The 11,539-nt window shown below is 42.1% G+C and overlaps 1 protein-coding gene across 1 annotated transcript; it reads left to right on the forward strand.

Annotated features, from left to right (window-relative positions):
* Positions 1-5,759: 5,759 nt before the first annotated feature.
* Positions 5,760-7,686, forward strand: LOC131631070 (uncharacterized). The gene is made up of 3 exons (XM_058901857.1): positions 5,760-7,021; positions 7,091-7,483; positions 7,584-7,686. Exons 1-3 carry the CDS (start codon positions 5,760-5,762, stop codon positions 7,684-7,686), a joined length of 1,758 nt encoding a protein of 585 aa, XP_058757840.1.
* The last annotated feature ends 3,853 nt before the right edge of the window (positions 7,687-11,539 follow it).

Here is an 11,539-nt window from a genome sequence, read left to right on the forward strand (position 1 = left end):
AACTCAGACTGCATTTGCTTGACAAAATGTTGGACCATCTCATCTGACATTCCACCAAAGGCAATTTCATCCACATATATCTGAGCTACCATGAGTTTTCCATCCTTTTCTTTTATAAAAGAGTTTTATCTATTCCACCCTTTTTATATCCATGATGGACTAGAAACTCAGTCAACCTTTCATACCAAGCTATGGGAACTTGTTTCAAACCATACAAGGCCTTATTCAGTTTGAACACATGGTCTGGAAAGGCAAGATCACAAAATCCTTTTGGCTGTTCAACTTACACCTCTTCATCTAGGTACCTATTTAGGAAGGCACTCTTAACATCCATTTGGAATAGCTTAAACTTTAAAATATATGCTACTCCAAGTAGTAACCTGATAGATTTTAGGCGAGCTACAAGAGCAAGTGTTTCATCAAAGTTCACTCCCTCAATTTAAGTATACCCTTGAGAAACAAGTCTGGTTTTGTTTCCGGTAACAACACTTTGTTCATCTGACTTGTTCTTGTATACCCATTTTGTCCCAATAACATTGGTTCCTTCAGGTCTTGGTACTAAGTCCCAAACCTCATTCCTCCTGAACTGTTCAAGTTCCTCTTGCATAACATTAATCCAGAACTCATCAGTCAGGGCTTCCTTGACATTCTTTGGTTCAAATTTTGAAATAAAGCAGGAGTTTGACACAACTTCTCTTAACCTGGTGGTTGCTGTCATACCCCAAATTTGTCCTACCCTTTAACTTCTAACTGGCTTAGGCTTTACATTCATGTACATACATCACCTAGGTCATAACTCACATGCATGCATTCATACCATTGGTACTATTCAAAGATTAACAAGGAGGAGCTTTATTGCAAAGAATTGTTGATCAGAAAATAAGAAGACTGAGGTACAATCATGTGGTGCTATGTTCATGGAAGCTCCTGGATTGGGGTGTCTCTCTGCTTCAAATCAGGGCATTGATTAGAGGGTACAAGCTTGCAAATCATCTGGTTCTTTAAATCAGGGTTTCTTTGACCAAAGTCAACCAGTTGACTTTCTGGTCAACATTTAATCAGAAGTGGCTTCTATGTGTGGAAAACTTCTCATACTGACGGTGGATGTGTTTGTTTGACTGGATGTGAGTGGAAGAGATTTAATCGGGAATTTCATCAATAGTCGGAAAAATCGGAACAGTTGACTTTTGGGTCAAAATCGGGAAAATTATTCAAATATTGACTTTTGGTGGAAAATTAATCAAGAAAAGTCGAAGAACGGATAAAATCGGGAGTTCGGCAAAAAGTTGGGAAAAATAGAAAAAAGAAGACATTCCAACACTTAGAAAAATTTTTGATGTCTTAAATCTTGTTGAGCAGTCCACTTCAGCACCAGATTACACGTGGCAAACGGCATTTTCCGGAAAAGTTTCCAACATCGAAGTTGTTCCTCTCATGGAGGAGAACAACTTTGTAGTTGGACACTTTTTCATTTGAAGCTTGTATGAAGAGTTAAAGTGGTGTGAAGTTGCTGGAAACTCATTTTAACCAAGTCACATTCCAGGTCACCAGTCAGGTCATGACCTGGCATTTTCACAAACACATGGCATGCCAAATCTCCAGTCATTTTTAGAGCTGTACAGAAGTGAGGTGAACGAAAACTTGGTATCATTCTCTTCTTTGCCATGTCATCTATCCATAGGAACAAGAATTGGGACAATTGAGCAAATATTGAGTGAGATACAAGCCTTCAAAGTGGTGCCCCAACCCTGACCAAATTCTGCAGGCAGCCATGACACAGAATTCTGGGCACGCAACGCATTTCAGCAAACACATGGTGGGCCAAATGTCAAGGCCTATTTCTTCCTCCACATGTCTCTATCTTAAACAAGCCCGGTTCTAAGCTATTCCTTGCCATGTCCTCTATCCAATGAGACCAGTATCACTGATTTTGGACATGTATTGATCGAGATAGAGAGGCTCAAAGTACCACCCTTGCAGAGTCACGTTCTGGCCATACGCATGTGACAGCAAGCTGCTGGGCGTGTGCAGTGGTATTTGCATGAATTCAAGGCCATTTTTCTCATACTTCCAAGCCTTATCTTGAGATATTTTCAACACCAATCTTGTTCTATCCCATGCCCTCTTCGATATGACACCGTTCTTGCATCATTTCATAGCCCATGGTTTGAGATATATGTGTTCAAAGTAGGCACCACAGCATGAGGAAAAAAGAGTAAAACAACACACAATTGCACTACAGTCCCACATTGGAAAAATGAGAAAAAGTGTGCTGCAAGCCCCACATTGGAAAAATGAGAAAGAGGCATTGCAAACTAACCCAAGTCCCACATCCAAGAATTGTGAATTACAAACCAATGGTTGCCCATATAAATAAAAACCTACACACCACATTCTCACTCACTTCCACTCTTTACTATATCACTATAATCTCTCTCTCTCTCTACTCTCTCTCTCTCCTCTCTCTCTCTCTCTCTCTCCTCTCTCTCTCCTCTCTCTCTCTCTCTCTCTCTACTCTCTCTCTCTCTCTCTCTCTCTCTCTCCTCTCTCTCCCCATCTCTCTCTCCTCTCCATCTCTCTCTCTCTCCCTCTCTCTCTCCCTCTCTCTCTCTCTCCATCCTTAACCATACATCACCATCGTCAGCGGAATTCACATCGTGCAATCTCATACTCGTCCCGGGAAAGAGAGCTCATGGATTCAAGGCTCATCATACGAGTTCACCTCTCTGCCGAAGATTGAGGACGAAGCGGTTACCGGCATTAACAAGATATCAAAGGAGCTGTGTTGATTTCTTTCACCGTGATCCAAGAACCCTCCAGGTAAGGCATCGTATCTCTCTCTCAGCATGCTGATAATATGCTAGGTTCATATACGCTCATTAGATGTTTGCGATAACATACGATTTGCTTTCCGATTCGGTACTGTGTGCTGTGATTTCTTTTTGATGGAGTGTTTGAATGTTAAAACCGATAGCATATTTGGGATCTACGCCGGAAATTGAGTGGAACGGTGGTGTCGTTTTACGTTTCTGCATTTTATCACCACCGATGCCACCGTGATTCGCCGGAGAAGATAATGAATAGGGCTCCGCGGTACTGTTCACGTGCTGCATGACTTTTCCTTTTTTTCGTTTTGTGTTTTGTTGTTCTACCTTGTAGTGATGATTAGTTGGTAAGGTGGCAGGGTCTGATTTGCTGAGGCAATTTGTTGTCTTATCCTACTTAAAGTGCATGTGACCAATTGAGGTGTTTACGTTACATAAAATTCATGTTGTGTTTGTCACTTATGTGCCATGATAAAAACCATGCTATATTACAACAAGCCAAATATAAGCTGTGTAGAAAGTGTATATACTGTGTAGTAATGTGATGTCACGTGATATGGAAAAGAAGTAGAGATGATGTAATAAATAGCATAGCCTTGCTGTCCAAAATGAAAAACGTGAGAATGAATGAAGGAGTACAGCGTGAGACCGCTTGGGCCAATATCTCTTTGGGCCTAGCGCTGTCTTCTCATCACACCCCTTGGGCCGCATGTGAACTGCTAATGCACCCCCTGCTGCTATTAAAACCAAATAAAGATAGTTTCTTCTTCTTTATTCCTTTTAATGATTAATTGTTTTTCTTTCTTTTAAATAAAACAACAAAAAAAATCTTTCCCACTAATTGAATAGTTAGTTTTAACTTCTCAATTGAATTCCATTTAGTTTTAGATTTGTTAATAGTTGCTCATATAAAAAGAACTCTAAATAATAGTTTTAATTCCTTTTTTGTGATTTGTTTTTCTAAGTAAAAACAACAACCAAGATTTTCTAACTAATTAGAATGCTAGATTTTTTTAATTTCTTTTAATTGACCCTTATTAGCATTTCCTTAGAATTTTAATAAATAGTCTTCTCATGAAAACCATAAACCAAATAATTTGTTTTCTTAGTTTGATTCCAAATTAGACTCTTGCATGAACAAAATGACATAGTTTAGGAGTAATTCTCATAATTGCTTGTTTGGGTTTTGTATAGATTTAATTCTTTTATTTTGTGAATATGCTCCTTTGTGAATTGTCTAAAGTGCCCCTGGTCTTTAAATTTGTTTTTATCCTGTTATTTGTTTTTCTTCCCCATATCCTTTTAGAATATCTTCCAACATAGAATTAGAAATAGGCTAGTCTCCCCCTTTCATTCTTTTCCTTTTACAACCTTAAAACACTCTAAAAATACTTGAATAAAATTCCCTTAAAAAACACCAACCAAAAACACTTCAAAAGAACCTAATAAATGTTCAGACTTAAAACAAAAGTGAGGAAGTGATGCGAGATCTGGTGGTAGGCTCTCGTCATCATGGAATTACCCTAAAAGACACAAACCAATCATTTCTTTTTCTTTTGCCTGCTCGGCACCTAAGGGCACCGTTATCTCCGCTCCATTGCATCCTAGGCTGTCCCCTTATGCAAGAGCGCGAGCGTTAACTCCGCCCAACTAAAAAACACAAAAACAAACAGAAAATCGTGAGCCGAACTACGGCGCTCTGATTCCTGAAAAGGATACGTAGGCATCAAGTCGCGGGGCTTGAACGAGCACATTTGTAAATATTTCCTTCTTTTCCCCGTATTTCTTTTGCATGCATTCCCATATAGACATAGACATAGTACACACCCTTTAGATAGAAACAAACATAGGTAGATACCATCGAGTACGATGGGCGCGAGGGGTGCTAATACCTTCCCCTTGCGTAACCGACTCCCGTACCTTGATTCTCTGGTCGCAAGACCCTGTTCCTTCCCTTTGTTAGGTTTTCTGATATCCCTTTCCCTTATGGGATAAATATATTGGTGGCGACTCTGTTCATTTTTCGCGAGCGTGCGACAGCTGGCGACTCTGCTGGGGATGTTGCTAGACCTGTTGCTGGTCCATCCTTAGTGAGTCGATCCTAGCCTGCGTTTGTTTGTTTATTTACTGGGTGTTTATTTGTTTTATGTCTATATCTTGTATATATGTTTGCATGTTTATTTTCTGCTTGCATATCATGTTTATTTCTGTTTGCACATCATGCATATGGATTATATTCTGTGTTCCTTGGGGTCTTCTGTTCTGTTTTGCAGGTTGGGTGGGATGTTTTGAGGTAAAAGGCCCACTACCCAGGCCAAGTGACACCTAGGATTAGCGTGGATGCTCATGTTGGCTCCCGTAGCTCTTGCTACGATCGAGTCGATGTGGGGTACCACAACTGGGCGAGGTTCTTTCATGGAACACTGTGTCTGGCACTCTTGTTGCCTCAAACACTTTGTACCCCATGGGAACTATAGACCCCAGTGACCATTAGGGACCACCTGTCCGTGTCTAGAATTCATACCCGTGAGTTTTGGGGAGGGACAGGATACTAGCCTTCATCATACCCGGATTTCCATTTTGCAATCTGAAGTCGAAATTTTGAACCTGTTACAATCAGTATTACCCAGATGTTCAGAGTTGCGAGGGACATTCAGTCTCTCACCACATCATGCACATGACACATCATGCTATTGCATTCACCCCACTTCATTCGCGGAGAATCCTAAAATCCATTTCTAAAGAAAAAAGAAAAGAAAAGAAAAAGAATATGTACATACCTTTTTGCAAAAAAAAAATAGGAAAGAAAAAGAAAAAGAAAAGGAATAATGAAAAGATTTTAGGATTCTCCCAGTGAAATGCATTCCACCACATCATTTAACATGCATGTTCATTTATTTTCAGGAACTTTTTGGCTTTGTCTCCGACTAACACATGGCTCCACCACTGAAGACTGGCAAGCGCAATTACTCTTATTCTTTTGTGAATCCTAATCTGAAGTTTGTTGAGTGTTTGGCAAAGAAGATCACACCGGATGAGTCAACCAATTTCCGAGAAAAATATGGGTACATTCTGAGCCTCCTTAAGATGCCATTCACCAAGGATGAGCAAGAGGGAGTTCACACTTTGCTTCAGTTTTATCATCCTTCCCTCCGTTGTTTCGCATTCACTGATTATCTTTTGGCTCCTACCTTGGAAGAGTATTCGTCATTCCTTGGCATTCCTGTTGGGAAAGAGGTACCTTATTATAGCGCCATGAAGGCCCCTGATTCCGTTGAAATCGCTAAGGCTCTTTATTTGAGCAAATCAGTCGTGGAGGCAAGTCTCACCAAGAAAGGAGGTTGTCATGGTTTTCGTATGGAATTCCTGGTTAAAAGAGGTTGTGATGCTGCTGAAGCCAAAGAGTGGGACACTTTCAGAGCTATTCTGGCTCTAAGTATCTATGGTATTGTGATGTTCGCAAATGTACCTGACTTTGTCGATATGAATGCCATCCACATATTCATTCTGCAGAACCCCGTTCCTACACTTCTGGGGGATGTTTATCATTCTGTTCATCATCGTAATGAGCAGAAAGGAGGTTTGGTTAGATTCTGTGCTCCGCTGCTATACCGTTGGTTCAGATCACATTTGCCGGAACGTGGAGCTTTTGTTGATAGTAGGTACACATCCAGATGGGCTGATAGAATTATGGGGCTTAGAGCTAAGGACATTGTCTGGTACAACCGATCCTTGGACCATATGGAAGTTGTTATGAGTTGTGGGAAATTCAAGAATGTGCCTCTCATGGGCATCAGAGGTGGGATCAACTATAATCCTATCCTGGCTAGAAGAACATATGGATACGCTTTCATTAGTCCTCCTGAACAAGCAGAGATTGCTGAGAATATTTACTATCATTCAGCCACCAATGTTGGGCAAATGGCAGAAGCTGCGCAAGCCTGGAAGAATATTTGCTGGAGAGATAAGAAGTACTTTGGTCAAAGAGACTGTGCGACTTATAAAGACTATACTGAGTGGGTTGAAGTTGTGGTCAACACTCAAGGGATGCCCTTCCCTCCAAAAGATCCTTTGTATCCTCCTGCTGGTGTACAACCCGACATTGTATCCATGCCTTGTTATAATCAGACTGTGGAGCAGAATAGGAAGTTGACTGAGCAAATGGAGACGATGCAAGTCAAGATGAATACTGATAGGCAAGAGAAGCTTTCTGCCCTTCATAAGTTGAAAATGAGAGAAATAGAGCTTGAAGAATTGTATGCTAGAGGAAGTACCTCCCAGAAAAGGTCAAGAGTGACCATAGACTCTAAATCTGCTAAATCTCAAGAGAGGGAGATCAAAGAGCATTATGAAGATCAGTTGGCGGAATTGACAAAGAGGCTCCAAATCCAAACTGATATAGCCAAATCAGAGAAAGCCCGTCGAAAGAAAGCAGACAAGCTCCTTCTGGAACGTCAGGCAAGGATTGAGGGGTGTTATGAAGAGATTCGCAAGTTGAAGGGTCGAATGGAGGAAAAGGGCCAAAGTGATGCTCAAGCTCAAGAGGAGGCCAGAGGTTGGGAATTGAGAAGCCGTTACTTGGAGACCATGCATTTCAGGAAGGACCTATTGATTCAAGAAGTTGTTAAAAGACCAACCCATGCTGAGACCAAAAAGCTGTTTGAAGAAATGAAGGCTTGGAGCTATAAGAACATTGGAGATAGCCCACTTCGTCATTTGGACATGGGAGATCCTGCTTAGTATTGGTTTTTGTTATAGAATCACCACCAGTCTTGTTGGATGGGGTTCTTATTTCCATTTTTTGTATTGTTGGCTCATGAGAGCGGATTATTTTGTACTTCAAACATGGTTGTGGAATTAATGGATTATGGTTGTTTATCTTGGTTGCGCTTCGTTATTTCTCATTATCTTGTATTGTTGGTTCGAGACAAAGCCGAAAATTCTTGAAAATAATAAAACATGCACACATGCACCCATGCACTCATATCATACTGCATTTTCAGGTTTTTATCAGATTCTAATTGGGGTCCCTTCCAACAACAGATTTCTTTTCCGACGACGAAGCTGACTTTCTTACATCCTTACCGCACCAGGAGCAACGAGAGAATCATGGATCAATTTGAACAGAGTCAAGCTGCCCTCCGTAGGGATATGGATGTTATGGGGGAAAGAATGACCCAACTTATGGAGACTCTCCATGTCGTTGTCCAAGGACAAGAAGAGCTCAGAAAGAGCGTTGCTGGGCTGATCAAAGATACTCCTACCAATTCTGATGATGGAGGGGTGAAAACTAAGGAGATTCCTGTTGAGGGGATAACAAAAGTAGTGGATGACCACCACGAGGTTATTGACCTTGAACATGATCTTACTGCTGAGTTGACTGAGACTGCTAAGATGTACCAAGCTCTCGAAGAACGCCTTAAGGCCGTTGAGGTTGCTAAAACTTCGAGTTTCGACACTGCTGCTATGTGCTTGGTACCTGGGATTGTTATTCCCCCGAAGTTCAAAGTGCCAGATTTTGATAAGTACAAGGGAGTTACCTGCCCAGAGACTCACATTCGCTCCTACTGCCGTAAGATGGCCGCCCATGCTGAGAACGAACCTCTGCTTATGCATTTCTTCCAGGATAGTCTCACTGGAGCTCCGTTGGAGTGGTATATGAAACTCGAGAGGTCTAATGTTAGTACTTGGGGAGAACTTGTTGATGCCTTCTTGAAACAATACCACTACAATACTGCTATGGCTCCTAGCCGTGCCCAGCTGCAGAATATGTCACAGAAATCTGAAGAGTCCTTTAAGGAATACGCCCAGAGATGGCGTGAACTTGCTGCTCGAGTTCAACCCCCCTTATTGGACCGAGAATTGATTGATCTGTTTATGGGAACTCTGAAAGGGCCGTATCTTCAGCACATGGTTAGTAATACTTCTCCTTCCTTTTCGGATGTGGTCATCATTGGTGAGAGGGTTGAGAACTGTGTCAAAGCTGGTACCATTCAAGGAGTCACTAATCCTAGCAACTCAAGTGGTAATGGTAAGAAGCCGTATTCTGGGTTTGTGAAGAAGAAGGAAGGTGAGACTAGCACCGCTTCTGTTGACCAAAGCCGAGCTCCTGCATATTCTGCTGTTCCGCCTCCTTATTATCCGATGCCTTATGCTGTTCCTGGTCCATATGTCCCTCAGGCATATGCTGCTGCTCTTCCACAACCATGGATGGCACCCCAACAGCCTTTCGTACCACAACAACAAGCTGCTGCTCCTCAGAATCGTCAACAGAACCCTAGGCCTCAAGGTCAAAGGGGCCCACAAAGAACAAGATTCCAAGATAGGCGTATTGATCCGGTTCCGATGTCATATGCCCAACTCCTCCCTCAGTTGCTTGCTGGCCAATTGGTACAACTCCGTGAACTGGGACCTCCACCTAGTCCTCTCCCTCCTGGTTATGATGTTAATGCTCGATGTGAATTTCATTCAGGGGCCCCAGGCCATACTATTGAAAAGTGTAGAGCATTCAAGTTGAAGGTTCAGGATCTCCTTGACGACAAACTTATCTCGTTCGCTCCTACTAGTCCTAATGTGCAGAATAATCCTATGCCTCCTCATGCTGGTACGACCAATGCTATTGAGTTATGTGAGGATCAGACCCTGGTTAATGATGTTAATGAGGTTAGGATGCCGCTAGCAGTTGTCAGAGAGTATCTTATGCAACAAAAGGTTTTGTGTGAACTACATGACTACTGTTTGCAATGTTCTTCTAATCCTGAGGAATGCACAAGGTTGAGAGAGGAAATCCAGAAACTAATGGATGAAGGTGTTCTTAGAGTGGAAAGGGTCGTTCCTGTTGAAGATGTGGATACTCTAGAGATACCTTACTATCCTACTGAGGTGTCAAAGAATCAGGGTACTCCTTTGGTCATTCGTGCTCCGAGTACTCCCTTGGTCATTCAGGCTCCGAGGACTCCGTTGGTTATTCAGGTTCCAAAAGTTCCTTCGACTCCTTCAACCTCGTCTCTTGCTCCCTCTCCTGTGAATGATTCTAAGGCTGTTCCTTGGAGTTATAATGCCGTGTATATTCGAGGGAAGAAATATGATTGTCCTCCAGTGGGTAATTCGAGCATCACAAATATTACTGGCACTAGTGGTATTACCCGTAGTGGTCGAATCTTTGCTGCCCCTCCTCCGCCTCCTAAAGAGACCAATAAAGAGGCTGGTGCACAAGCAAAAGGAAAGCAAGTTGCTGTTGATCCTCCTGTAACACGTAATGCACAAGATGCCGAGCAACTCTTGAAGATCATTAAGAAAAGTGATTACAAAGTGATCGACCAACTTGATCAGACCCAAGCCAAGATCTCCATCTTGTCTCTCTTGGTGCATTCCGAAGCTCATCGTGATGCTCTGATGAAAGTTCTGGCTTCCGCTCATGTAACTCAAGATATTACCGTGCCTCAGTTTGAAGGGGTTGTGACCAACATTGCTGCTGGTAATTGTTTGGGTTTTTCTGATGATGAACTTCCACCTGAGGGTAGGGCACATAACAAAGCGCTGCATATCTCAGTCAAGTGTCTGGATGCTGTGTTGTCTCGAGTTCTGATTGATACAGGTTCTTCTCTTAATGTGATGCCCAAGACTACTTTGTTCAAGCTGAGTATGGATGGGGTTATGATGAGACCGTGCACTATGAGTGTCAGAGCATTCGATGGTTCTAGAAGGTCCGTAGAAGGAGAAATTGATCTGCCTGTCTTGATTGGTCCTCACATGTTCTACATTGCGTTCTATGTCATGGATATACGTCCTTCATACACTTGCCTCTTGGGTCGTCCTTGGATCCATGCTGCTGGGGCTGTGACATCTACCCTCCATCAGTGTTTGAAATTTGTTGTGAATGACAAGATTGTGGTGATCACTGGTGAAGAGGATTTGATAGTCAATAATCTGGCGTCATACCGTTATGTTGAAGTGGAAGGAGAGATACAAGAGACACCTTTTCAGGCATTAGAGATTGTGTCGGTTGATAAACTCCCCGTGGTTGAGAATAAGAAGGAACTCGGAGCACCCCTCTCGTCTCTGAATGATGCTAAGGCCTTCTTAGAAGCTGGCACTCCCCATAGTGCCTGGGGCAAGCTGATTGATGTTCATGAGAAGCGAGACAAGTATGGCCTTGGGTATCAACCATCTTCTTCTACTCAGCTCAGCATAATTCCTGGAAAGAAGGTGATTCCCCCCATTTCTCAAGTGTTCGTCAGTGCAAGCACCAGTTCTGGAAGTCAGGTTCTCGCCGTGGATGATGATGATGATGAAGATCTCTCCAGATTCATTTGCCATGCTGCGCCTGGACAGGAGCTCAACAATTGGACTATCTTGGACATCCCCAGAGTCACTTTTATGGAAATGTAATTTTCTTGTTTCGATAAGTCATATGCTTCGCCCTAAGCATTTTGACCACTTGTATAAAGAAGGGCCCCCATGTTGTTTCAATTTGTTTAATATTGAATGAAAATCATATTTTCGCATGCAATTACTGTTCCATTTCTTTCATTTTTGTTTTTACTTTAAAAACTTTTTCAAAAATGGCAAAGCTTTTTTCTTTTTTCTTTTTTATGTGTTGCATTCTAAGGCATAAATCATCCGTCGTGCAGATCCGGCTCGGATTCCATCAAAAATGATAATGTTACAGTTCCACGTCTTAATATCCTTGAGAATCCAATTGACCAAGCTGA

The sequence above is a fragment of the Vicia villosa genome, unplaced genomic scaffold (genome assembly GCF_029867415.1).
Source record: "Vicia villosa cultivar HV-30 ecotype Madison, WI unplaced genomic scaffold, Vvil1.0 ctg.000764F_1_1, whole genome shotgun sequence".
NCBI lineage: Eukaryota > Viridiplantae > Streptophyta > Magnoliopsida > Fabales > Fabaceae > Vicia > Vicia villosa.

Coding starts and splice junctions, on each gene's coding strand:
- LOC131631070 (XM_058901857.1), top strand. CDS start 5,760: ATGGCTCCACCACTGAAGACTGGCAAGCGCAATTACTCTTATTCTTTT. Junction 7,022..7,090: donor GTCAAGATGAATACTGATAG/GCAAGAGAAGCT, acceptor ATTGTATGCTAG/AGGAAGTACCTCCCAGAAAA. Junction 7,484..7,583: donor CATGCTGAGACCAAAAAGCT/GTTTGAAGAAAT, acceptor TTTTTGTTATAG/AATCACCACCAGTCTTGTTG.